General features: G+C 36.6%; 4 protein-coding genes and 1 pseudogene across 6 annotated transcripts; 3 read left to right on the top strand and 2 right to left on the bottom strand.

The window, feature by feature from the left end:
- Positions 1–35: 35 nt before the first annotated feature.
- Positions 36–1,887, bottom strand: LOC148693968 (trihelix transcription factor GTL1-like; annotated as a pseudogene). Its single transcript, XR_015952547.1, has 2 exons — positions 1,625–1,887; positions 36–1,137 (listed from the first exon to the last, which is right to left on the bottom strand). The product of XR_015952547.1 is annotated as a trihelix transcription factor GTL1-like (transcript).
- On the top strand, positions 1,881–6,120 carry LOC137728929 (nudix hydrolase 2). The gene is given in 8 exon segments (XM_088678344.1): positions 1,881–2,397; positions 2,663–2,728; positions 2,842–2,979; positions 3,445–3,522; positions 3,624–3,674; positions 3,770–3,804; positions 4,350–4,458; positions 5,543–6,120. Coding segments are annotated over 8 exon segments (687 nt in total). The 5' UTR covers positions 1,881–2,226; the 3' UTR covers positions 5,582–6,120.
- A 3,229-nt stretch (positions 6,121–9,349) lies between these two features.
- On the top strand, positions 9,350–11,612 carry LOC137729827 (Pollen Ole e 1 allergen and extensin family protein). The gene is made up of 2 exons (XM_068468870.2): positions 9,350–9,743; positions 10,968–11,612. Exons 1-2 carry the CDS (start codon positions 9,365–9,367, stop codon positions 11,300–11,302), a joined length of 714 nt encoding a protein of 237 aa, XP_068324971.2. The 5' UTR covers positions 9,350–9,364; the 3' UTR covers positions 11,303–11,612.
- MTACP3 (mitochondrial acyl carrier protein 3) lies at positions 11,559–12,816 on the bottom strand. 2 transcript variants are annotated; one of them, XM_068468872.2, is made up of 3 exons: positions 12,691–12,816; positions 12,015–12,223; positions 11,559–11,913 (listed from the first exon to the last, which is right to left on the bottom strand). In XM_068468872.2, exons 2-3 carry the CDS (start codon positions 12,210–12,212, stop codon positions 11,731–11,733), a joined length of 381 nt encoding a protein of 126 aa, XP_068324973.1. In that variant the 5' UTR covers positions 12,213–12,223; positions 12,691–12,816; the 3' UTR covers positions 11,559–11,730. The 2 variants fall into 2 exon arrangements, with proteins under 2 accessions (XP_068324973.1, XP_068324972.2); XM_068468871.2 differs by lacking the exon at positions 12,691–12,816 and adding an exon at positions 12,332–12,456.
- An 841-nt stretch (positions 12,817–13,657) lies between these two features.
- LOC137728802 (SNF1-related protein kinase regulatory subunit beta-2) lies at positions 13,658–17,465 on the top strand. The gene is made up of 4 exons (XM_068467574.2): positions 13,658–14,253; positions 14,965–15,140; positions 15,244–15,406; positions 16,947–17,465. The coding sequence occupies exons 1-4, from the start codon at positions 14,059–14,061 to the stop codon at positions 17,271–17,273; spliced, it is 861 nt and encodes a 286-aa protein (XP_068323675.1). The 5' UTR covers positions 13,658–14,058; the 3' UTR covers positions 17,274–17,465.
- Positions 17,466–26,424: the final 8,959 nt, after the last annotated feature.

The raw sequence follows: 26,424 nt of genomic DNA, 5'->3' as shown, positions 1-26,424 counted from the left end.
GCCTCTGCTAATTGCAATAAAAAGTTCAATCGAGATACAGAGTTAAACGTCAATATAATATAAAAAGTAATCGAGATACAACTTCTTCACCAGATCTCCAGAGATATAAGATAACACTACGACCCACAAAACTAAACATCAATTAGCCATCATCAAAGATCAGAGCAGCATTCATCTCTCTCTCTCTCTCTCTCTCTCCCCGTTATCAAAATCACAAGTTAGAAGATGTTTTGGATACCGTCATCACTCCTTCACTCTTTTGCTACTGTTTTTCAATATTGGCCTCGTTCTGGTTGCTTGTGCGGTTAAAGCCATTCCCGAAACTTACAAGTGCGCTTTTATGGAGCAACTCCAATTCATGAAAATATGGACAAAGCTTGGCATTTGCAGGGCGCTTATTGTCTGATCCCATGCACCTTCTGAAATACTTGTTGATGTTTTCCCATTTCTCCCTGCACTTCCTTCCTGACCGGACGTAGCCCATTTCATGCATCTTAACAGATATCTCCTCCCATGTGCGTCCCTTTGGAGTACCTGCAACGTGAAACTTGTGTTTGAAAGCAGCCCGCTGCGTTATGAGGGCCTGTACTTCAGCTTCTGGCCATCTTCTATCCGGTGCATCACTATGGCTCACCAACATCAGGTCTCTCTGCATGCCATTGTCTGCCTTCCCATTTCCTTCCACGCGTTGGTGATCATATTTAGGTACCACCGATATTGGTATTGGTGCTGCTGTTGGTGCTGGTGCTCGTTCGGGTGCTGTTGCTGCTGATGGTTGGGGGACTTGAATTTCATAGGCCAAATAATTCTGGATAAAGGAAAGGGTTCGCAAGGTTGCGAGATATCTCTTGGGCTCTTATCTCCTTATCCCTTTTCAGTCTGTCTAACTCCTGCTGCTTCCAGGCTTCTTCTCTTGCTAATCTCTCTTCCTCCTCCTTTTCTACCATCTCTATTAACTGCTTATGCATCTGCTCTTGCTGCTCCATCACTTTCTTCACCAGACTTCCCAGAAATAGCTCGACCCTTTCAATTTCAAGCCCGTTTCCGCTCCTCGGACTCGTCTTTCTCTTCCGGTTCACGGGTTCTTCACCTTGCGCTTTTAAACACTTGTCACGATCATCATCATCTGGTGATGAACTGAACGAAAATAGACAACACTCTGATTAAAACAATATACATTACAACAAACAACACTTTATTAAACTGGTACTCATAAATACACACTAATCAACCTTCAAATGGGCAATAAGACCAACCATAATATGTAGGAACATGCAAACCAACAATTATCTTTTAATTTATGGGCCAGCAAAACAATACAATTATCTATGAGTATTGCTATGTACTTTAACTTTTTAAACCAATTTAGATGTTTTATAAATATAAAATAAACACGTTACTAATAAAATCATTAACAACCACTTTACACTAGTTATTTATTGAGTTAACCACATCATCACGTGCTTATACAAACACGGCATACTGTATCGAAAACCTTTTCTGGTTGGAAAATAATAAAATAAGTTAACCCTACTGTTCACAAAATTATGAAAAACATAAACAAAAATCTTGATTTGATTGGTCCGGTGAATAAAAGATTCAATCTTTGGAGTTAAAGACTGACCCCGACTCGTCCTCCACCTCGTCTCCCGAACCAACTTTGGCTGGACCAACATCCTCCAGCTTTCTTTCACTGTCCATCGGAGACCTGCCGCCGCTGCCCCTGTCAGGACGCAGCTTCTGGGGCGGCGAGGGAACCGCAGGCGTCGGATTCTCGAACATAAGCTCGTCTGTGCTGTCAGGGAACGGGGATATCTGCTCTCCAAAGACGTCAGGGTTGGGTACCTGCCGCCCCCGGCGGACGACCACGGTAAAAACGAGAAATTTAATTTATTTTACATATTTATTTAAACATAAAAGGAAAATAAAAAAGGAGGTAAAGCCGGGGAAAGGTAACAGCGGCTCGAGCGAGGGCTTTTGGGTTGAGAAGTTGAGAGTAGGTGGGTGAAAACGGAAAGTAAAATAGAGGTAAAAGGCCCTTTAAAACTTGAATTTACGGAGATCACCAATTTTGTCGGTGGAGTCACGTGCCTACTGCGTGATCATCTCGCATGCCACGTCTGTGGCCATTCCTCTTTTCCTTTTTTGTATTTTGGTCAACAACGGCTACCGACTTCTCTCCTAACTAACATTGGTCAGCTCTGTGCTCCTCGTCGATAATCATCAATGGCCGCCAAAACTGAAAGTGGTGGTGGTGGTGGTGGAAGGGAGGTGAAGAAGGTGCTTAATGCAGTGAATGACCATTACGGAGGTGTGATCGTCCACGTCACTGAGCCCATGGAGCCTGCTACCTTCGTATCCTCTCTTACCTCTTCAATTGCGCATTGGAAGCTGCAGGTATTTACTTCAACCCATCATAATGTCATCGCCAATCTTCATAGGATCGATAGGAGAGAGTGTTTTCGCTATAAGTAAACACTAAATACTTATCTTGTTCTGCTAAAAGCCTAAAAGTAGTCATAAGCGTTTTTAGTTGTTAGAAAAAGGCTTGCATAAGCGGTTCCAAACAGACCCTTAGGTTGGCATAGCCTAGCCCAGCCCAGGTTCTTTGGGGTTCTTATCGTATATTCTAAGTTTTAACAAAGCATTAATATTTGTGCAGGGAAAGAAGGGTATTTGGATCAAATTGCCAATAGAGCGAGTCAATCTTGTTGAAGCTGCGGTCAAGGTCAAGCTCCTATTCTGTTCATGCTTTTCTTCTTCTTGTTAATGTTAATAATTCAAATGTGTTCTGTATATGTATAGATTACTTATGATATATTGGGCAGGAGTGAATTGCAGGAAGGATTCTGGTACCACCATGCAGAGCCTGATTATTTGATGCTTGTGTATTGGATTCCTCAGTCCCCTCATACTCTTCCCACAAATGCAACACACCGTGTCGGAATTGGTGCCTTTCTTATCAATCAAAACAGAGAGGTATAGGCAATTTCTAACACCCCAGCCACCATTATCACTTTTATCTCAAATGTCCACATAGTGCTTCTTTCTTTCAATTTGATTTAATTTACTCAAAGTAAGGCAACTCCTCTATCTTTATGTAGTTATAAATCTACAGCTTCCACATCTTGCACGCTTCATTTGTGTGTGTGTTTATGTTCTTTCCATCAACAGTCATCCGAGTAAGTGGCTACTAATCTTTTAAGATTATGCCTAAAGAGGGAATCTTTCATGACTACATTAATTTTCTGGACTTGCATAGTCCTACAATTGGCTTATCGTGTCTAAATAGTTATGTGAGATCCATTTATTAATTTTCAGTTAACCCTTTTCAGAAGAATGCCGCGTTACTTACAATGCTTGATACCTGTCACCACATTTATTGTTTTTCATGATCCTGCTGTCATGGCTAAAACTTTTGGGTTTGTGAAATTTGAACGATAGGTGCTACTAGTCCAAGAAAAGGGTGGACAATATCGTGGGACAGGTGTGTGGAAGCTCCCTACCGGAGCCGTTGATGAGGTGTGTCATGTGTGCATTCTAACAAGCATTGTTTTCCATTCTCAGATCTTTTGAGTTTGGTCTAGTCTAAACCGTATATTGAAAAAATTATCATCTCCCAGGGAGAAGATATCTTTGCAGCTGCTGTCTGAGAAGTGAAGGAAGAAACAGGAGTAAGTAGTTTTCCGACTTACCATGTAGTGAGTGTATATATTAGATTATTAATGTGATTTATCATTTCATGTTTTTTGTTATCCTGTTGTCTCAGATTGACTCAGAGTTTGTGGAAGTTCTTGCATTCAGGTATGAATTTTTTGAAGTCCTGTCTATGAAATTATCAATTGGATGGAGCCATGTATAAGCTTATAAACTTAAATCCGACTACCTTGTACAATGATTTGCAATTTTTACCTGCGACCATGAACCTACATTCCAACTAAGTATTTAGGGGGAAGCATGTCATTCACTCTTATGGACTGCACCACGATAACAAAATTTATTGTCTCGGTTCAATATATAGATGAGTTCTATCTTCATTGTATTTGAATGTTTAATCCAACTTTTGTAGGTATTTGTGGATTAACAAGAATTCTTAATTTGCTCCAATAAAAGCTATTTTAGGCGACGATATCTTGACTATTATAGGGATTAAGGACTTCTGAACATTCCTTGGACTGCACAGACCGCAAAAAATGACTGCATTGTGTTAGAAAATTGAGAGACACATCTCATTGCCTTTCTCTAAGTCTATAGTACGATTCACGTTAAGTATTTCTGATGTTGAGTTGTTGGTTCTTTTCCTCTTTTATAATGAAAATTATCCTTCTTACCATTCTTGTAATTTGCAGACAGAGTCACAAGTCGTTCTTTGAGAAGTCAGATTTATTCTTTTTGTGCATGCTACGGCCCCTCTCTTTTGACATCCAGAAGCAGGAACAAGAGATAGAAGCAGCCAAGGTACGAACCCTTTTGTTGAGCTAACAAACTAGAATGGATATAGCTCATCAAGTCATCACCAATCGGTCAAATTTCCTTCCTATGTAATCTTTCTGCATTGAACTCCGTTCGTACATATTAAGCTTGACCGTAATGCATTTTGCAGTGGATGCCATATTATAAACAAATTATCTCCGAGTCTTTGTCAAGGTTATATTGATAAGGAAACTGGTTCGGTTAAATCTTATTTAAGTTTGGATTGCATTTGAAATTTAAAGGTCTGGTTGATACTCTACTTGAATCCAACTTTTTAAATTCAAAAACAATTTTCAAGTTTTAAGCCCTAAAAACTTGTTTGGTATGATTATTTTCAAAAACTAAATTCAAAAGTATAATCTATTCTCTAAAAAGATAAAAAGTAAGTTTTTAGAGTTTTTAAACTTAAACTCACACCTTCATTTTCTCTTCCTCCTCCCCTCTCACTCTAAATCTATCTCTTTTCTTCTTTCTCTCTCCTCTTATATATATATATATACATCTTTTTCGTCTCTTCTTCAATCCGCTTTCTTCATTCTTTCGGTTCTTTCTCTCATTCTTTTTCCTCTCTATCTCGTCTGATCCTCTCTCTTCTTTCTCTTTCCTTCAATCATCTCTTACTTTACTTCCTCATCTCTCCTCTTCGACCTCCTCTTTTTAGATCTCTTTGTCTAGTTTAAGTCGTAAGATTTAAAATTTTTAAATCGCAAACCAATCAAGTTTTTGAGTCTTAAAGAAAATTGTTCTTAAGAAATGTTTTGAGAAATGATAAAAAATTTCAAATAGGATATCAAACAAGCCCTAAGAAACTTGTGAAGTTTCAATTGTGTTAGCCGTTGTCCATGCATTGAGGATAAACAAAATTAACCCTACCTTGGTCTCCCATGCCCGGTGGCGGGTCTGTAACCGGATCCGTACAAATGACCTTGATGTTGTTGTTGATGACCCATAATCATCATGGTTGTGGAATGCGCCATCCCACCATGCATCCCATTAATATTATCTGCTGCAGCACCATGACCATGCACATGCAACTGCTCTCTCTGATGATCATGATGATATTTATCAGAGTGCCTTCCGTGGCCTGCAGACATTCCTGTTCCAGTAACAGTTCCAGCAGCACCAGTACTAGTACTACTAGTCATCTTTTCACCCTCCATCTCTCTAAACTTGTGGAGGTAAACCTTGAGAGGCTCCACGTACTCCTCGAACCCTCGGCGTGATCATGGCCCACAGCAGATCGTCGCCGTAGATGGTCTTCCTCTTCTCTCTCTGGCAATTGTCGGAGGCTTATCCGGTGATGAAGCTGATGAACTCCGATATGCACTCCTGCACCGTCTCTTTGGCGTCCTTTGAAATCTTGGCGTTGGCCGGCGAACCGTTCTTCATGATCCTGCTCACATTTATCGGCAAAAACCTGTCCTGCTCTCGCGCTCCTCCTCCCGAGTCGTTATCCGAGTCAGCCATAAATATATGATGTTAACTTTCTTTACGTGACAATATACTAGCGAGCTATGAGCCTAGCTATACGAGATGGCAGAGCTACAAGTGCTCTTTAACTGGCTATTAGGCTATTAGGCTACACGTTCGATTAATACTGAGCTAGTATATTGTATTACGCTATGACTGATTTTTACAAGAAGAACCTATCCTACACTCTTGATGCGACTGTAATAATCTAAGCCAATAATACAATGTTGACTTGGCTATAATTATTAACTTAGGAAGTAACATAACAATCCAAGGTGTAGGAAAGTTTCACTCCCATAAGAGTTTATAGGTCTTGTGGAAGGGTACTTAAGTTAAACCCCATCCAACTTGACGAGTTTAATTACAAGCAAATCAAAATCAAAACAATGTAGGGCATTGTACATAAATTTTAGGCTGAGACTTTTTTGCGTCAGCCTTACGTTTGAAGGACATTCCAATTCATCATGCAGGGCTGGGATCGGTTCTAATCGGTTCGGTTTTTTCTCAAAACCGAAACCGAACCGAAATTTCGGTTAGGTTCGGTTCGGTTCAAATTTTTTTCGGTTCGGTTTTTCTCGGTTCGGTTTCGGTTTTTTTTCCGTTTTTTTTTTTTTTTTTTTTTCTTTCTCCCTCCAAAATTATTAAAAAAAAAAAAAGGAAATATGAAAGTTCACATTCATATTAATAGGCCAGGCGGAATGAAAAATAAGGAGGAGGAGGGTTAGGGTTACAGTTAAGGGTTTTGTTAAAAAGATTAAAAAATTAAAAAAAATGAAAAATAAGGAGGAGGAGGGTTAGGGTTACAGTTAAGGGTTTTGTTAAAAAGATTAAAAAATTAAAAAAAATCTCACAAATCCTAGAGGCATGAGGGTTCGAACCCATGCCTCCATGCTTGTAAAGTTTCACTGAAACCAACTTGGCAACAGGTTCTGTTTTGTTATGATTGTATGACTAAACTATTTATAAATATTCAAAAAAATTATATATATATATATATATATATATATATATATCGGTTCGGTTCGGTTCGGTTCGGTTTCCGAGCCTCAAAAACCGAAACCGAACCGGTCAGATTCGGTTCGGTTCGGTTTCCGAGCCTCAAAAACCGAAACCGAACCGGTCAAATTCGGTTCGGTTCGGTTTGACAATTTCGGTTCGGTTTTTTTCGGTCTCGGTCCGGTTCGGTTTTCGGTTTTTTGAACCCACCCCTACATGCAGTTGCAAGTAGCAGGACAAGGACCCCCACTCCCCTGTGTAATATGCACATACGATGACCGACGATCATGGATCCACTGTTTACATCCATCCAATCATCAAGATTATTTATTTATCTCAAGTCTTTTTCATATTTGTGCTACAATAATCACGATCTATATCAGTATTAAAGGTATAATTTATTTTGTTGAGGAGCCAGTATTCAATTTAAAGGTATGATTAAATGATGATTTATTTTTTGGAGAAGACATTATTAAATTTAAAGGTATGATTAAATAGTAAAACAAATTGGAACGTCAAGTCCTAATCACACTTTTTAATTTGGTTAACCATCATAAACATCGCAGCTCAAATTGCACATTAATTTGGTTAACCATCAACAAAATAATGAGATGACCTGTCAATTCGCAATTTATATGTAGGACTCAACTTACACAATATGATTTTTGTGGCGCTATTTGCACATTTAAATATCAAATTATTAAGTAAAATATGTATATCATATATTTATATATACATATATATATAGCTGTAATCTATATAATAATTTGCAGCGCAAGACCTTGTATTTGTTTAAAACCGGCAGAGGAAAACAAATGATCTGAAGTCACAATAAGGACGAAAGTGATGCAACAAAATGCAATTCATGACAAAGACATTTTTATTCATAAATTTCGTGTAACTTACAACCATTAAGGAGTAACTTTCAAGAGTCATTTAAATCCCATAATATTTATTTTGAAAGAAAAAGAATATAAAATTATTGTGGCTGTCAAAGTTTTAGGAATATATCTTTTGAGTTAGAAACAAATTAAAAGGTTTCTAAAACGCATCTAAATATTTTAGAATTTACGCAATCTTGATGTTGATTACATCAACATCAGCATCATCAGAGGCAACACAAGAATTACAAATAAATTCTTTGCATTCTCAGTCTTTGCTTCATTCTCTAATCTCCAGGTTAATTACTTTCTTTCACTGAAAATAAGAAATCACTTTTCATTTTTGGAAATTTGATGTATGAGAAATGCTAAGAGGAATATCCCTAAGTGAGACTCTTTATCAATTTTATGTCACCTCATATTTTTTGCACAATGTTTTATGAAATTGACATTAAACTGTAGGGTGACAGAGAGTATGAAGAGTCCCATTTTTTGAAGAGTCTCCTTAGCATTCCTCTTATGTGTGTACATGTTTGGGAAGGTTGTTCAACGATAACAAACAACTGACAATTTCAGTTAACAATCTCCCAACAATGTGAGAATATTAATGTTATTTTGAGACAAATAGAAGGTTTATTCCTATCAACGTGCATGGCTCTACCTGTGAACGTGAGACTAATTCAGCTATAGCCTATATACATATATATATACTCATATCATAGCGCATATTTGTTGGGTTGCAAAGTAAGTGTAATGATCACCCACCCAAACAGAAAATTTGTTTGGATTTATTTAATTTTCTTAGTTTGCTAAAACGAATACAAGTTTATGTATTGGATCTAAGATTTCTCCAATCGATTAAACTTAGGTTAAAGTTCCCCAACCTTTTGATCATTTTCAGGTTAAATTATCTGTGTTGATGTTTTGGATCAAACCTATCCAATATGTATGTTCCTTAATATATATTTGGAGGGAGGGAAGTGCTTGCAAACTGCCTTACTTCCAAGTTGATGACTGCTGAGACGTACGTGTGTGTTGCTTAATTAATTAATTTAATCTTAGTAAACGGATTTTGTTTTGTGCTTAAAATTTGATTAACAAAAGAATACGTAGAAGATAAGGGTAGGCTACCAACCAACAAATTAACTTCCCGTCCACCTCTCCTACTTCTTCTGCCCTTCTACACCTTAACCTTTCATGTATTATGTATATAAGGTCGTTAAGACAGATATACCCTCCATTTCGTCTTGCTTTGAATAACCTTTTGTTCTGTTTGGGTGGCAGTAACTTCATTACTCAAATGACCAAAAACCACAACCTGTTTGGGTGTTGGTATGCTATCCACGAGGTTGATGCAATATGCATGCATAGAGATCTGCCTATTTAGAGGGCAAAAGGGTAACTCTATCAGGATGTAGGTAGGAGACAAGGACTGCGAAGGTACGTAATATAAACCAGCTATTGAGGGCATTATGTGGAATTTAAGTGCGACCAATGCGAGGGCATTAGCTATCTATAAAACTAAAACCAAGGGAGGAGGGCTGATGATCAACTCACGTAAAGGAAACACAAAGAAGATGAGCCACTACAATATTTGCGGCTGCAACAAGCTTGTCAAGATGAGCTACATCATTTTATTCAACTTGTTGATCATCGGCAGCAGCCTCATAACGCGATCAATTTCAACCGCGATGGAGGATATTAGTGATGAAATGAATAACGACCTGTTAGAGCAGCTCATGTCCAGCCAAGAAGATATGATGCAGGTTGCTGGATATGGAGAAGAAAAGCTTTCCACCGTCCTTATTACAGGCTCAGTCCATTGCGAGCAGGCTTGTATTAATCGTAATAATTTGAATAGTTTGCATTCTGATCAAACTGATCGTGATCATCAGCTTCATCGTCATGCATGGCCTCTATCAGGTTTGTATCTTAATTATATACTTGAATCATGCTTAACAATCCTGATAGCTCTATATATCTACATACGAATCTAAATATAAATGTTTCCAGCATATATAGATTAATTTCCTACGTCATGCAGCTAATTGCGTACGTGCTCACGTGCTGTTGTTTTTGTCTCTTCCATTGTGTGACAAATATTAACTGTTTATTGTTAAACTTCATACACTCATTATATATCACCAGCTATATACATGGCAACAATTTAGACTAGCGAGTACAGCTCCCTTTTCGTCCTTTAATTTTTCCTTAGATATATCCTTATTAGTTCATAATCTTAGATTAATCACATAAGCAGAGGAATCCAAGTTCAGCGTGTCAATAATTTATATGTTTGTGAGTTTAAACTTTAGGGTTATGAATTAAGAATGAGTTACAGGAAAAAGTTTATAGTAAAATCTGGCGGGTTTGAACTAAAATGGATCCGAGTTCAACTTGATATAGGATAGGATTATGAAACTAAAATTTGAATTAAGAGGTCTCCCAAGAGTTCTTCCCATCAAACACGATATTATATATGTAGCCACCACCTTCGTTATGTTTTGATGAAGATTTTCTCAATATACACACACACGCTGTCTCTCTCTCTCTCTCTCTCTCTCTCTCTCTCTCTCTCTCTCTCTCTCTCTCTCTCTCTCTCTCTCTCTCTCTCTCTCTCCCCTGCGAATAACTGCTCTTTAAAGCAATCACCTGACATTTTGATGTTCACGTTGGGCAAGTGAAAATCCTCTCCTTCTCCTAATTGATTTGGACATATAACATAGTTAATGGATCTCTCTAGGGACAAAATACCCTATATAATATATATAGACACACACACACACTCTTGTACAAATTCTACCAGTACTAGATACTGTCATCCAACAACTACATATGGACCTTACAGAAAGAAATTCACGATCAACTTTATAACGCTAATTAAGCTAAACTTTATTTGACTTAGATGAAAAGCAAAAACGTTGCTTTACACATTTTATGGTATTTTTTTTAATTCGGGGATATAATTGTATCGAAAACAACCATTCAGCTCAAAAAAAAAAAAAAAAAAAAGTGAAAGCGCTATACTTGGCTCAATGAGATAGAATCATGTAATTAAGTCATGTTATGATAATTTAATTTACAATTTCAATTAATTCTAATATTCCTTTTCCTATTAACTGCAATATCATTGGTCAAAATCTACAGGTGCTTTGGTGTCTGTCAATTGCCGTGTTAGTGGGAGAAGAAGAAAATCCAGTTTGGCACAAAGCGTCACAGATGAATTCGGGGAGTTCATGATTGATCTTCCTTCCAATCTACATGCAATTCCCAACTTGGACAAAACATGTTGTGTTAGAGTACTTGGGATACCAAAGAACGCACAATGCCGACCAGCTTCTGTCAGGAGGCACAAGGGACTCAAACTATCGTCGGTTGGTAATGGCATCCGAACCTACACCGCCGGAAGGATAAGGTTCCAGCATTTGACCTCTAAACCTTCACAAGCATGCGTTGAGGAAGCAAGCAACAATCAGATATGATCATACAGATCCATTGCATATTAGACTGGGATCCTGGATGGCGCTGCAGTCACGGCATTGAGATGCAAGGGTTTGAACTCATCGTACTGATATGTATATACGTTTATAGGAAAAGTGCGAAGACAGATTCATCCACTTAAAAATAACAAAAAGAGGAAGTATAGCAACACTGAGATGCAGGGGTTTGAACCAATTCTACTCATCGGATGTGCAGTACTAGCATAATGACAGATATCATGTATGTAAATGCTTCGGGAGATGAATATGATATGATATAAGATATACGAATTGAGAGGTGTGATCTTAATCAGTCTCAAGGTTTTACCTACATTTTTATAGCCTTAAAATAAGGCTAATTAATGTCATGTGAAAATCCCAAAAGACATTTTGAATACAGAAATCATATCCGAAATGGGAATTAGGCAGGACTAAACACACTTCTGCTCAGCTCCAGAAGTAATGTATCTTGCAACATCAGCACAGCAGGTCAACTTATCGGCTTTCTCTTCAGGGATTTCAATGGAGAATTCTTCCTCAAACGCCATTACGAGCTCCACCCTGTCTAAACTATCCAGGCTTAAGTCCTTTTGGAAATCAGCTGTTTCAGTAACCTGTAGAGAGGGATCAAATTTAATAACCACTTAACATGATGTCCTCTAATGACAGAGAAACCAATTGAACAAAAACAGTAGGAATGAAATAAGATGACTACCTTAGATGCATCAATTTTGTCAAATTTCTTCACCAATTTAATAACTCGGTCCTTTATTTGATCAGCGCCGGCACCTGCTGCTGCACACATGTGGCGGCTCAGAGATTTGATCAGATGTCCTCTCTCGGTGGGCAAACATTTGTCGGCTGAACTCCCTACCCTCACATGCCACAAGATGGAATTCCTAATGCTTTGCATGTTGAAAATATCTGAAATTGAAATGCAGAAAGCATCAAGATTGTGACAATTTGAGACATCAACATGTAAGGATTAAGGAATGTAGAATTGGGGGTGGGAGAATCGAACTCGGGACCTACGTGCAGAATAAATACTCTTAAGCCACAAGCTTCTAGCTTTAGATTTCTGTCTCTGAGAAAGTACGTCTGGGCTATGAAACTTTAATTGCAGGACTTTGAACACTAACTCAAATCCGCCTGATGTTTTACTACAAATCCAAACGCTACTTTGCATTATTAATCCTTCCTAGAACTTGATTAGTTAAAAGTAGACTGCTTTTATCAAAGAAAACGGAAAAGTATGGGGACGACAAAGCCCAACAGCATTTCAATTTTAAACACAGCAAATGATTTGAACCATAACCAGCAATCAAAATCCAGAGAATAAAACAAGAAAGAGCATAAACAGTGAATTGAAGTGGAGAAGGGACAGAACATACGATGAAACAAAGCAGACTCGCGAGGCTGCCGCTCTAGTTCGCTATCGGTTTGTTCGAATGCCGCACGCCACTTTTCCCGATTTTCAGGTTGCTTTACGAGGTGGAGGCCTCTTGTCTAGAAATTAGGGGACGACGAGATAGGCCCACCGGCGGTGATTGGACCTATCCTATGTGACCCTTTGGAGCCTAGTTAATCTATGTCAAAAAGCCCAACCTAACCCAGCCCAACACGCTCTCTCTCACTTCTATTTTTTTTAACTAAGACACGAACTCTATATTCGTTCTTTAACTTTCAAGAGGTAATATTCAAAATTATTCTGATCAACGATATTCAAACTCAAAGTGAAAGTGAATGATTATGTTATCCTAATCAAGTGATTTTATTCACATTTGCGTCCTTTTTGTTTTTACTTCTGAGCAACAATTTTATTTCTACATATATGCATTGGTAATTTTAATCTAATGGAAAAGAAAAGTCCATTCCCCAAACTCAAAGGAAAGAAACCCACTTTACCCAAAAAAAAAAAAAAAAAAAACCCAAAATGAAAACCAAAACAAAATTATTTGTTGATTTTATAGAACAGTTTGATGATTAAAGAGTGTCGTCAACTCAAAGTGTTGTGGGAAGTGAATGTAAAAGTGATAAAGGAACTCATTGAGTTGTTAATGTATAACCGTTAAAATCTGTTTAATTTGATATAAACATAATACAAAGAGGAGAATGACAATGATGATGATGGCATAAGGGAAAAAATCAACTAAATAGATCTTAATGAGCATTAACAATCTAATAAATTGATTTGTCCCTTATTAAAAGGAGTTTGTAAAAATATATATGATGACGTGAAAAACATTTCCCTCATTAAACCAACAACATGATTGGAGTAGCATTCCATCTTCCAAACTCATCGGAGATTATTACTGCTTCTTTCATTATACCAATTTACCTTTACCATTACCATTACTCATCAATCAATTAATTTCCATTCCCTTCGTTTTTTCACTTTTCTTCTTTTCCATCTGCCCGCCCTGCCCCACCCCCACCCTTCCCTTTGTGTTTGTTGTTGCTGATAATCTAATAATCTAATAATCTCTCTCTCTCTCCCCCCTCTTTCTCCTCTCTTCCCTTCCCCTTCCTTCTCTCTCGTTCTCTCTCTATATTATATATAACAACGGAGTTGTCTTTGTGGGGCTCTTTTTTAGAGTTTTGACGCCCAATCAATCAAATTTGTGAACTTTGTGGGATTTAAGGTTTCATCATATGAGATTGGATTCCAATTCTGCAAAGTGGGTATTATTATGCATCAGTAATTTCGTTCTCGTCGGTTGGTGCTTGTTGCTAGCGGAGGTCATATCCAAGCAATCGGGATGGGGAATGTGAATGGGAGAGAAGATGAGGATGGAAGCCCCTCAGCGGCCGAGGAAGATAGCGGTGCCGCCGGCAGCTTGCAGGAGGGCCCTGCCCACGGCGCCCGTCTTGTTGATGGGTCCGCTGAGTTGATGGGTCAATCGCCTCCTCATAGCCCTAGGGCCACTCACTCCCCTTTGATGTTCACTCCCCAAGTCAGTTCCTTTTTTCTCTCCTCATCTGTTTCCTCATGTCACTTGTTTTCAAGGTTTTTTGCTTTTCTTAATTTTTCCACGGAGATTCAGATTTAACCCAACTGCCATCGAATTGCTTTTTTCGTAGAATTGGGGGCCTTTATGATTCAGCTTAGAATTGCTTGTGTGAATTATGCTGTGCAATTGTTCTTTCCTTTTTATTGATATCTTGCTGAGAGGCGGCCAAATCGTACAATTTCTAGTCTGTATTTTGGATCATTGTATTACCAAAAACAGAGATTTGACTTGTGGTTCTCCTTGAGGGTCTGAATTTCGGATCGTTGTAGGGGCAGAAACTGAAAAATGAGTGGTCAATCGTTGGGAGACATTGAGCGAAACCAAGTAGTAAACTTTGATTCCGACATCCTTCCTCCTCCTCCTCCAATTCTGAAATTGGGATATCAGTTTTACATGAATCTGTCTCTTGGTGCAATACAAACACTTAAAGTTTTAATGCTAAGATCCTTTAGAAATACCATTGTGCACCAACCCATTGGTAATCTGCCTTCTGCTCAAGTATATATGATAAGCTCAGTCAACTCCCTGAAAACGTTTTCCTTGCTTGTAGCCTTGCCAGTTACCCAAGCTGATGTATTTTCATATTTTTTGATCTACAGCGATCCATAAGTTTCTTCCTCTTGTTCAATTATTATTATCATCTTCTTTTTCCAGGTCCCTGTTGTCCCCTTACAAAGACCAGATGAGATACAAATTCCAAACAGCTCGTGGATGCAAACGTCAGGGTTTGAAGACATGTGCTGTGAGCAAGGAATTCCAACTATGATTACATGGAGCTATGGTGGGAAGGATGTAGCTGTGGAGGGATCATGGGATAATTGGAAGACAAGGTTCCTGAAAATAAAAGAAAGAATAATAAGTATTCTAGATTATGAATATAGTTTGCATTATGTGAACTCTTGCCTAAGTTCTTTATTCTATCTTGTTTTTCAGATTGGCCTTGCAGAGATCAGGGAAGGACTTCACTATTATGAAGGTACTGCCATCCGGTGTTTACCAATATAGGTTTATTGTTGATGGGCAGTGGAGATGTTCTCCTGACTTGCCCTTGACCCAAGATGATGCTGGCAATTCTTACAACCTTTTGGACTTGCAGGTAATGATTGTCATCTCTTCTTAGGTTGATACATGTTTTGAATGAGTGTGACAATCCCATTACAGTAGCTCATAACTGTTTATAATCCCAACCTGAAAGTAGTATAACCTTCTTTTAGGATTGAACAGGGGATTGTTTGGTGTTTATTATAATATCATCATTCAGGAACTGTATTCATCCGAATTTGTTAAAGCATTTGGATATCCTTTTTTAGCTTAATACTGTTTATGCTGGATATCCTTTTTTAGCTTAATACTGTTTATGCTTTTTGTTCCAGTCTGAACTTAATTCTGTTTATGTAAGTCCTACTTTTCATGATTTTGATTTCCGTTAACTATTCAATGATGATAGTCGACTGTGTGGACTAGGGAATAACAGTTATATTGTGTTGATGATATTTCTCGTATTCATGCAACCGATATTTCATATTCAATAGTCCATAGTCCATACATATAAGCTTTCCTTTTATACGTACCATTCAAGTTGTCTGTCATTAGAGTCTAATTTCTTCAGTAACATTATTGTGTTGTTATATATGTGTTTTGAAAGCGTCAGTATTTAATACCTTCACCATGCTTAGCTGTTAAATTCATGTTTACATTTTAGGTAGACTGTTTTTTCACCTCCATTGCATATCTAATTTCTGTTCATAAAGCTCTCTATCCAAATTTCTGTTTTTAAGCCCGTGCAAAGCTGTCTGCAAAAGAGAAATTTGCATTGAGCCCAATTAAGTAGATCAGGTTGGACTTAAGGTCAGCCTCTAACTTGAAACACGTTGATACAAGACAAAAACCAGGGATTCCCTATATCTAGTATGACTCCTACCAAATTGTGAAAACCTCCCGAAACCTATATTCAACCCTAATCGAGATGGGGAAGACTAAGTCTCTGTTAAAAAACTAAATGATATTTCATAAGGTCCTGTTCAGGGAGCCTTTGTCTTTTCCAGTGAGCTGTAACGATCCCCTTCTTTCATGTGTTGGTTTGGATATTACATAGAGAGTGGGCAATTAAAGTTATTGTATATAGTACTAATAAGAGAAGGATCAAATTACAGCTGATTAAAACTTCTTTCTGTGCACCGCTCTACTTTGAGTCAAACCTGGGGACGATTAGAAATTTATATGCCACGATTAAAAAAGAAGTGCTCTAAATGATAATTTTGTTATTGTTTTAATGTTGGAAAAGAGCGTGAGTTTATGGATCAGACTAAAATGACATTTCAGTTGATGTAAATTTAGCACTTTTTTTCGTATGTGTGTGTATGAGAGATTATTGAAATTGCACATTTGTATGAGGATTTTTAATCAATAGGTTGTGTTAAACTTTTCTTATATATTTTTCTAAATTAGTGCCGTCAGTTGTAATTCTCTATAATGGCATAATGGATACATGTAACATGCAACAGAATGCGTCGTATTTTCTGGGTTGCCTGAGTCTTGACCTTTGGTTTTAAGTACGAGTGTATAGAATTGTTTGAAAACTGGGCTTGGATGTGTGAGTCCGATAAGCTGATTGATATTGTTGGATTCTTCTGCAGGATTACGTCCCAGAAGACATCGGAAGCATTTCTGGTTTTGAACCTCCCCAGTCGCCAGACTCAAGTTATAACAACCTGCAGCTTGGATCTGAAGATTTCGCGAAGGAGCCCCCATTGGTTCCTCCACACCTACAAATGACACTGCTGAATGCACCTTCATCTTACATGGAGATGCCGCCTCCTTTGTCGAGACCTCAACATGTGGTACTCAATCATCTTTACATGCAGAGAGGGAAGAGTGGACCATCTGTGGTGGCACTCGGGACAACAGAGAGGTTTATAGCGAAGTATGTTACAGTGGTTCTCTACAAGTCCTTGCAGAGATAAAAAAACAAACACAAAGTGTCTGTCTGGACTCCACGATTCCCATTATGTAGTTAGTTTTATATCAATTTCAAAGTCAAATGCCATTTCCATGGCGTCGGTTTATGTTCAGGAAGGATTTGTCAGGTGAAACTTCAAGATTGTATTTTCACACAATTCCATTGCTTAATGACCATTGATCCATCCGCTTTTGCATTCTTGCACTTGCACTTATTGGCTGTTTGTTTCTCTTCAGTTGTTGTACAAGAAAAAAAGGTGAAAGAATGAACTTTGTTGACAACTGTTGTCACCCTATCTGTGTTTTCTCTAATTTGTCTGATCCCCATTTCCCAAACCTGCCAAGGTCGAAGGGATAAGTTTTGTGTCTGATTTATTTGCTGCCAATATAACAAACTTTTGCTCACAACATGTGGAAAGATCAATGTATTTGTAAACACAAATTTATGCAACAAATAAAAAAGAATACGTGACAAAATAAATTTTGTATTAATGAAAGTTTAGGTTTGCAATATGCGATACAAATTTTTAATACTCTAATTTGATCTGCGGTTGTATGGGTAGAGATGTTGATCCAATGGTCGCAGTGACTTGATCTCGAACCTACGAATGATGCAAGGATTTAGCTTGTGGTGATGGATGACCCGACACATTTAGTGGTGTTTGATGGTTCTTCATGGGTATGGCGAGGAATGCAAAGAGTTTTATGAGTGTTCTAAACCAATGAACGCCGCAAGAGTTTGGCTTGTGGCGAAAGAGGAACTGGCATGTGTAGTGGTGCTTGATGGTTCTTTGCAAGTATGGTGACAAATGCAGAGAGCTTTCTGAGTTTCTTGAGTGTGTAGAGTGTTTGGGAGTTTGAACGTCTGAGTGTGAGGATGTATGTGTGTGGACTTGCTTCCTTTCCCCTCCTTCACTTATGAATGAGTGCCTAGTATTTATACGCAAAAAATTGGATATGGTTTATTCTTTGCCTAGAATTAATTTGATCAAATTAGGGTTATTTTGTCCCGTTTGTACTTAATTGTGATTTGTTTGCCAGATATCGACATTTGTCATTCTTGATAACTCGTCAGACTTTGAGGGTCGCATGCTATGTGTGCAATTTAACAGGACCCGTGATGTATGCAACGTAAGCCCTTTGTGAATAAAAAATTTAATTTGTTTGCGAAGCTCGAAAATTTGATGTCTGCAGTATTATGACTACTTTTGCCTTATCTCAATGTTGTCTAACAAAAATTTCATCGCGAATGAAAATAATTAATTTGAAGGCAAAGCAAGGTTTTCTGTGGAAAAAGATCCCCGCCGGATTGTTTTCTTAGGAATTCTAAGAATCTCGTGATCGTGACCGTTTATCGTACATCGTACAGTTAGAAATCATTTTAAAATTCAAATTCAAAATTAAATATAAATAGTACCTAACGAAAACTAACCACATGATGAATGGTCACGATCATGGGATCCCCTTAATCCCTAGGAAAAGGATTTGGCAAGGATCCTTTTCCGTTTCCTATAAGACTACTTTCAATTGGATGCATGCTCATACCAAAACTAAAAACACGTACGCAAGGATAAAATTTGAAAAAAGAGAGTCAAGTTCGAAGTTAAAAGTCTCAAAAACTACTCATATCAACTTTTTGTACCATTTTGTTAGTAGAGATAGGATCCACATGTATTGACGGGCTATACCTCTATTAGACAGATTGTCTAAATGAAAGTACAAATAAATGGTATATCATTGCTCTGAAAGTCATTAGTGAAATAAAGAAGTCTTAATACGTACTCCGATCCCTACGCTAAAAGATGACATTCACCGTAAATACGCACTTGGATGGAGAATCATGCATGGAATGAACAAGCATATAGAGATGAAGTTTGATGCATGAGAACGGAGACTGTGATCAACATGTGTGGGGAATATTGTATTGCTGGTTTAATTCCAAAAGCCAAGCTAAACGTTTTTTAGTTGATCAATAAACAAACTTAGACTTAGTTGGTCAATAAACCTTGTTGTCCATCATTTAAACTTTTTCCCAAGCCCATCAAGGATTGACTATATTGATTTTTGTTGACCTCTAAATTTTAAACGCTAACACCAATCAATTGGAAAAGAAAGGCTGATGTGAAGTGGGTTATACGAATTGCCGAATTGGTTTCCAATAGCAACTACAAAAGGCCATTTTGATGACTGATTTGGAGTTGTAGATGGTTTTGGTTTATCCGGCGGGGGCAGAGAGCGGACCCTTATTTGGGGCAAGCACCGACAAAGTATGGTGGCTTCTATTCTTCTCAAGGGTATAACAGTTGTCAACAGTCTGAAGGAAATATTTACCGGCGTCTCAATTAAGTTCGAGATTGGACGTGAAGGTATAACACAAATCTTATTTTATTTATTTTTCATCTTGTTTGATATTTTGATGGATAATATTATTTAGTTGGACGTACAGATAAAATAAATGATAGCATTCACACGCTACTTTATTTTTAAATATTATTCTTAATTTTAACATATCAAATAATTTGAAGATAACTAATGGCAAAAAGTTAATAAAAAATGTGTGAAAATTAAGGGCTTGGTGTGGACAGGGTAAAATGGGAACAAGAAGATTTTGCGAGTTTGTGGAACTTTGAAAGTCACGTGGAGGGGAGGCTGATGACGCGCATCAATCTATCATTCAAATTCCTTATTGAGCGCTTAAACGTGTCGCGTTCCAATTGGAGGCGAGGCAGGAGATTCAATCCGTATTCCCAATTTGACGGGAAGAGATCCCTCCGGATCTCTCCCAACAAAACCACATAATCAATTAATTTGAACCCTTAAAATTTAATTCAATGACTCTAAATCTCTTTAAAATTATGATACTTTTAACAGTTAAATTAAATTTCAAAGATCCAGGTTAATTGATTATGTGGCTTTTATAGGAGAGATCGGAGGGGATCTCTCCCCCAATTTGACCTCGGAACAGACGGTATAGATGAAGGAGTGGTAGGGTTTAACGTGTAATTTGGTGATGTGCTGTCTTCCACCAAGGCTAAATGATATTTGTATTTTTATTAATTAATAAAACATTCATTGTCAACAAAAACGCTATGAAATTATTAGTTTAATCCTCGAATTAAAACAAAACATGAAAAAGAAATATGGGGTAGAAATGTAATTTCACACAACCAAATTTTACATTTTTTTCAAAATCTCACCTACGTATAATCCTAACATATATCTAATTTAAAAATAAAAATAAAAATAAAACTAAAAATAAAAAATAATTTCGCAGCCCCACATTTTCTATCACTCTCTTCCTCTCTCATTCTATTTCAAAAATAAAAATAAAAAATTTTCTCACACACTTTGTGTGTGCCCATATGCTAGTATAAATTATAAGGAAGACTAATGAAAATGACTTGAAAACTTTGAGTGTTAACGATAAGGACAAAATAAAGGGTAAAGTGAATAATATCAAGATTGACTTTTTAGTATAAAAATATGGTTTTTCGTTAAAATGAACAGTATCAGGAGCTTTTCGTTAAAATTTCATAAATTATAAAGAGGGCTAGGGTGTGTGTGGGTAAGGTAGATTGCGTTCAGAAACAGCCACTCCTCAAAATTCTCTTTATTGATTCCATTCTCTTTCTTAGAGTAAGTTCATCCCCAAAAAATACGCTGGCATTTAGCCTATTTAATTCATTCAGTAAACAATGATAGACCCCATGAACAGTAAATTGGCCAAATACATCTCCACTTTTAAAAAATGCGCTTGCACAAATGATTTTCATCCCTACAAAATACGCTAGCACCCAGCCCATTTAAAATATTATTAATTTTTTTATAAAATAATAATAATAAAAAATTAGTTTTTATTTCAAATATAATTTTTAACTAATATTGTCACGCCACGTGTCATTATCCGAAAGTACTATTTTGTGGATGGATTTTCGATAAGATTTTCAACAAATTCCAATGCGCCATGTGTTAGTATCTGTTTACAATAATTTAGCCAAGATTTCGATCAGATTTTCAACCAATCTTATCACGCCACGTGTTATTATCCGAACGTACTATTTTGTGGGTAGATTTCCGATTAGATTTTCAACCAATCTCGACGCATCATGTGTTACTATCTGTTTATAATAGTTTAGCCAATAATTCGATAAGATTTTCAACCATTCACGTTGTGTCACATGACATTATCCAGAACCTCATTCTTTCGTTTTTTGTCCATATAAACCATACATCAAACTCAATCCTTCTTTTTTAGCTCACAATCATAAAACTCAATCTCTCTCTCAAATTTTTTTTCTTTCCTTCCTATGGTCTAAAATTTTTCATCTATCAAATCGCCTGATGTATGGTTCAGTTCAGATCTCAACCCCATATCCATCATTCAATTAAATCCAAAATTATGTGAATTTATTGTATCAAATTTGGCTAGTACTAATTTCATGATTTAATTTTATTATCTTTTCTTTTTAAATTGTAAGTAATTGACTGTGTTAATCTGTTTGTATTTGTTACGGTTTTTCAATGTTTTTTTGTTTTTTTGATCAATTTGTATGCATTTGCTTTTTCAATCCTTCAATTAGATCCAAAATTATTTGGATTTTTTTATAGGTAGTTGTGTTTTATGCATATGACTACACCTCTCATACGGGTGTTCAATGTATTTTCTGTTCAATTTGTATGCATTTGCTTTTTCAATCCTTCAATTTGTTCCAAAATTATTTGGTTTTGTTCAATCCTTCAATTAGATCCAAAATTATTTGGATTTGTTTATAGGGATATGGCTTTTTCAATCCTTCAATTAGATCCAGAATTATTCGGATTTGTTCAATCCTTCAATTAGATCCAAAACTATTTGGATTTGTTTATAGGTATATGCGGTATATGTGTTTTACTTATGTTATTCTCTTTTCTTTCTTCTTCTCTTTCACATTTTATATAATCGACTTTGCTAATCTTCTCTTTTCACATTTTATATAATCGACTTTGCTAATCTTCTCTTTCACATTTTATATAATCGACTCTGCTAATCTATTTGGTGTTTAGATGATTCCGAATCTAATGTTTGCTGTTTTAGGGCTGGCCAATTCCATAAACATTTTTTTTCTTTTTCTTTCACATTTTATATAATCGACTTTGCTAATCTTCTCTTTTCACATTTTATATAATCGACTTTGCTAATCTTCTCTTTCACATTTTATATAATCGACTCTGCTAATCTATTTGGTGTTTAGATGATTACGAATCTAATGTTTGCTGTTTTAGGGCTGGCCAATTCCATAAACAATTTTTTTCTTTTTCTTTCACATTTCATATAATCGACTTTGCTAATCTATTAGGTGTTTAGATGATTATGAATCTACCATCTAGGTTTCCATTAAATGTTTGATATTTTGGGGCTGGCCAATTCCAGAAACAATTTTTTTCTTTCTCTTTCACATTTTATATAATCGACTTTGCTAATCTAGTTGGTGTTTAGATGAATCACAAATCTACAATGTAGGTTTCATTGGACGTTTGATATCTTTGGGGTTGGCCAATTCCAGAAACAAGCCCCCTATGAGCTCAGCCCGGTCCAAAAGCAGACCCATTCTCCTGCAAACAAAGAAAACAAAAGGAAAAAAGAAGATAAATTACACTTTACAACCTCATGTTTGAGATCTATTGTAATCTTATACAACATCTTTAAAATATTTCATTTTCATACCTCAAATACTATTTTATTTTAATATAATATATTCGTTACATTTTCCATTCATTAATCCGTTGAGAGCTGACGTCAAATTTGTGCCATGTGTCAAATTTTTTTTTTGAATTTAAATTATAATAATTTACTCTATTAAAAATAAAAATAAAAAAACCTAAAACCCAATCCCCTTCCCTTCCCTGCAACCCCCAACCCAAACCCTAAATCCCATGTCTTCTCCGATCCACTCTTCCCTCTTCACCTCCCCGACCCACGTCTCCTTCTCCTCCACTCTCTTCACCTCCCCTCCCTTCTCTCTTCCTAGATCAACCTGCACTCAACCCTAATCAAAAAAGTAAAAAGGTTACATTTTTTGAAATCTCCTTTGGAAAATTTCTGGGATGTTCCTATAGTAACTCCACAATCTCTTTTGGGAAATCTCCTTTGAGTTTAAAATTGTTTGGGAAATCTCGTTTGAGATTACATTTTCTGGAAAATTTCTGAAATCTCTTTTGAAATCTCCTTTGAGTTTTCTTATAGTAACTCCACAAGAAAAACTCCATCTCATACTATTTATAAGGGTCGCAATGTATCTTTCGTCCTACTAACTAGGATAGATCATAAGACTCCATCTCATACTATTTATAAGGGTCGCAATGTATCTTTCGTCCTACTAACTATGATAGATCATAAGAATGGTTGGATAAAAGATTCAAAATCTTTTCTTTATTATCATTCTCTTAGGGTTTACTGTGACTTTTCTGGACCTAATGGCAGACTGTTGTGCACTGAGAGAGTGAGCACTCAGTCACTATTTTGCTGGAAAAGAATTGCATGAGTCTAGGAATAAACATGTCATCCATTCTACCATTATTCCTATTGTCATGATATTGTTAGGATTGTCTGTGATTTTAAATCAAAAGGAAAACATTTTAACTTTGGTGTCGATGACCGTGTAGTTGTTATATTTTGTAGGTTAGGAGGAGACCCTGGTTCAGTGGATGATGATTTTGGCTTGGAGAAAATGCTGATATCTCTTTTTGGAGGTTCCCTCCTTGATTGTTTGGTGGATTTCTTTACGTGCATTTGTAAAAAAATGTAAGTTTTGTATTTTTGAAGTTTTTATTTACTTTTGATTTGGATTGTTAAAATTGTGTCTACTTATTTAGTACGATTACCGTTTGCTTGATTACTTGCTTCAAAACCAATACGCTCTTATGAGTTCCGAAGTGAGAGTTTGCTGGAGGTCCTATGTTAGAAGGACCTAGTAGAAAGTCAAACATGAAGGAGCTACGTAAACATTGGAGAATTCATGGAAGACGAACTCATAGGAGAAAAGTTGTTATTCCACAATGGCGAACTACATTACATTCCTTTGTACAATAGAATGGCATTCTGAAAATGACAACTTTTCTCCATTGTGTAATGCAATGCATTCCGCCATTGTGGAATGACAACTTTTCTCTCATGAGTTCGTTTTCCATGAATTCTCCAATGTCGACGTAGCTCCTTCATGTTTGACTTTCTACTAGGTCCCTCCAATACATGTCTAACAACATAGGTCCTCCAACAAACTCTTACTTCGGAACTCATAAGAGCATATTGGTTTTGAAGCAAGTAATCAAGCGGCCAGTATTGGTACTGATTAAGTAGACACAATTTTAACAATCCAAATGAAAAGCAAATAAAACTTTAAAAATACGAAAACTTAAATTTTTTCACGAATGCACGTAAAGAAATTCACCAAACAATCAGGGAGGGAACCTTCAAAAACAGACATCAGTGTTTTCTCTAAGCCACAATCATCATCCACTGAACCAGGGTCTCCTCCTAACCCACGAAATATAACAACTACAAGGGTTCCCGTCCAATACAAACTATCGACACTAATGTGAAAATGTTTTCCTTTTGATTTAAAATCACAGACAATCCTAACAATAGGAATAATAGTAGAATGGATGACATGTTTATTCCTAGACTCATGCAATTCTTTTCCAGCAAAATAGTCACCGAGTGCTCACTCTCTCAGTCCACAACAGTCTGCCATTAGGTCCAGTAAACCCTCAGAAAATGATCATAAAGAAAAGATTTTGAATCTTTTATCCAACCATACTTATGATCCATCCTAGTTAGTAGGACGAAAGATACATTGCGACCCTTGAATTTACCATTATAAACAGTATGAGATGGAGTTGTTCTTATGGGGTTACCATAAGAAAACTCAATTAGACAATTGGTGGTAATATACCTAAGAGACTAAGACTTTCGGCAGTGAAGGGGAGAATCAATGGGATAGATTGGAAGCTTTCATCTAACAAAATAATGAAAATGAAATTAAAAATTATTTGATTCTGTAAAAATAAATTTCATTTGCAAAAACAAAAAAAAAAAAAAAAAAAAAGGCAAAAATTATAGAGAGAGAAAGAAACCAATGTTAATGTCTCATTTTTATTTCTTGTGATTTATACAAGAGAATGGCATTCAGAAACACGTATAATTTCATTTTTTATTTTGTTAATGTTGAGTTCTATAAATCATTTGTGACTTGTCAGACATACAATTGTGTGTATTATGAATATACATCTGCATCAAATAATTGATTCTTTTAGCAGAAGATCGGGTTTTATTAATTGGTTGCATTATCTTCGATGCAATGAATCAAATCTCGTATTTGAGTTCAAAATAAGGCAAAACTCTCCAATGCATATAAGACTTAAAATTCATAGTTGGATTTTGTGAAAAGTGAGAGTTAAATTTTGGTTTCAATATGAGATTTGAGTCCATAGTGGAACATATGCCAATAAGAAAAAGTTCATTCAATATGAAAAAATAGGTTTAACTTTGAGTCATTTGCATCGGAGATGCTCTAACTAGGTTGTCTTCCGTAGCCGTAGACTTGTGGACTTTGTACATACATCTTTGGTTTCTTGAATACAGGTACATATATGTATATATTTTACATTTGTTTATTTCGTTGGTAAAATTGATCTGCTAGGGTCCAAGGTTCCACTGTCAATGATGGACAAGAGGGGGACATGTGATGCCAAAAACGTAACTCCCAAAGTGAGAAAGTGGGGTACATTACATACTGATACACAACACAGTAAACACACGACAACCAGCCTCCTCCATGGCAATGGCATGCTACATATTGCACATGAAGTATGAAGATGTGTATTCATTCTGGGGCTCTTTGTGGGCGTGGAGGAGAACATATTTCTTTTATTTCTTTGTTAAATCATACATACCCTAAAGACTTATAGCAGGGCATATCTAAAGGTACGTGCCTTGAAAAATTATGTGTATGTATATAACAATACATTTCATTAGACTGGGGTTGCAGCATGTACCCGTGGACCACTAATGGTCCATGCCCAATTGCACTGTATCCAGTCGCTCATAACTGTTTATAATCCCAACCTGAAAGTAGTATAACCTTCTTGTAGGATTGAATAAGGGATTGTTTGATGTTT

The sequence above is a fragment of the Pyrus communis genome, chromosome 10 (genome assembly GCF_041283825.1).
Source record: "Pyrus communis isolate YQ-2024b chromosome 10, ASM4128382v1, whole genome shotgun sequence".
Lineage (NCBI taxonomy): Eukaryota > Viridiplantae > Streptophyta > Magnoliopsida > Rosales > Rosaceae > Pyrus > Pyrus communis.
This window is presented reverse-complemented; position numbering and strand designations above follow the sequence as displayed.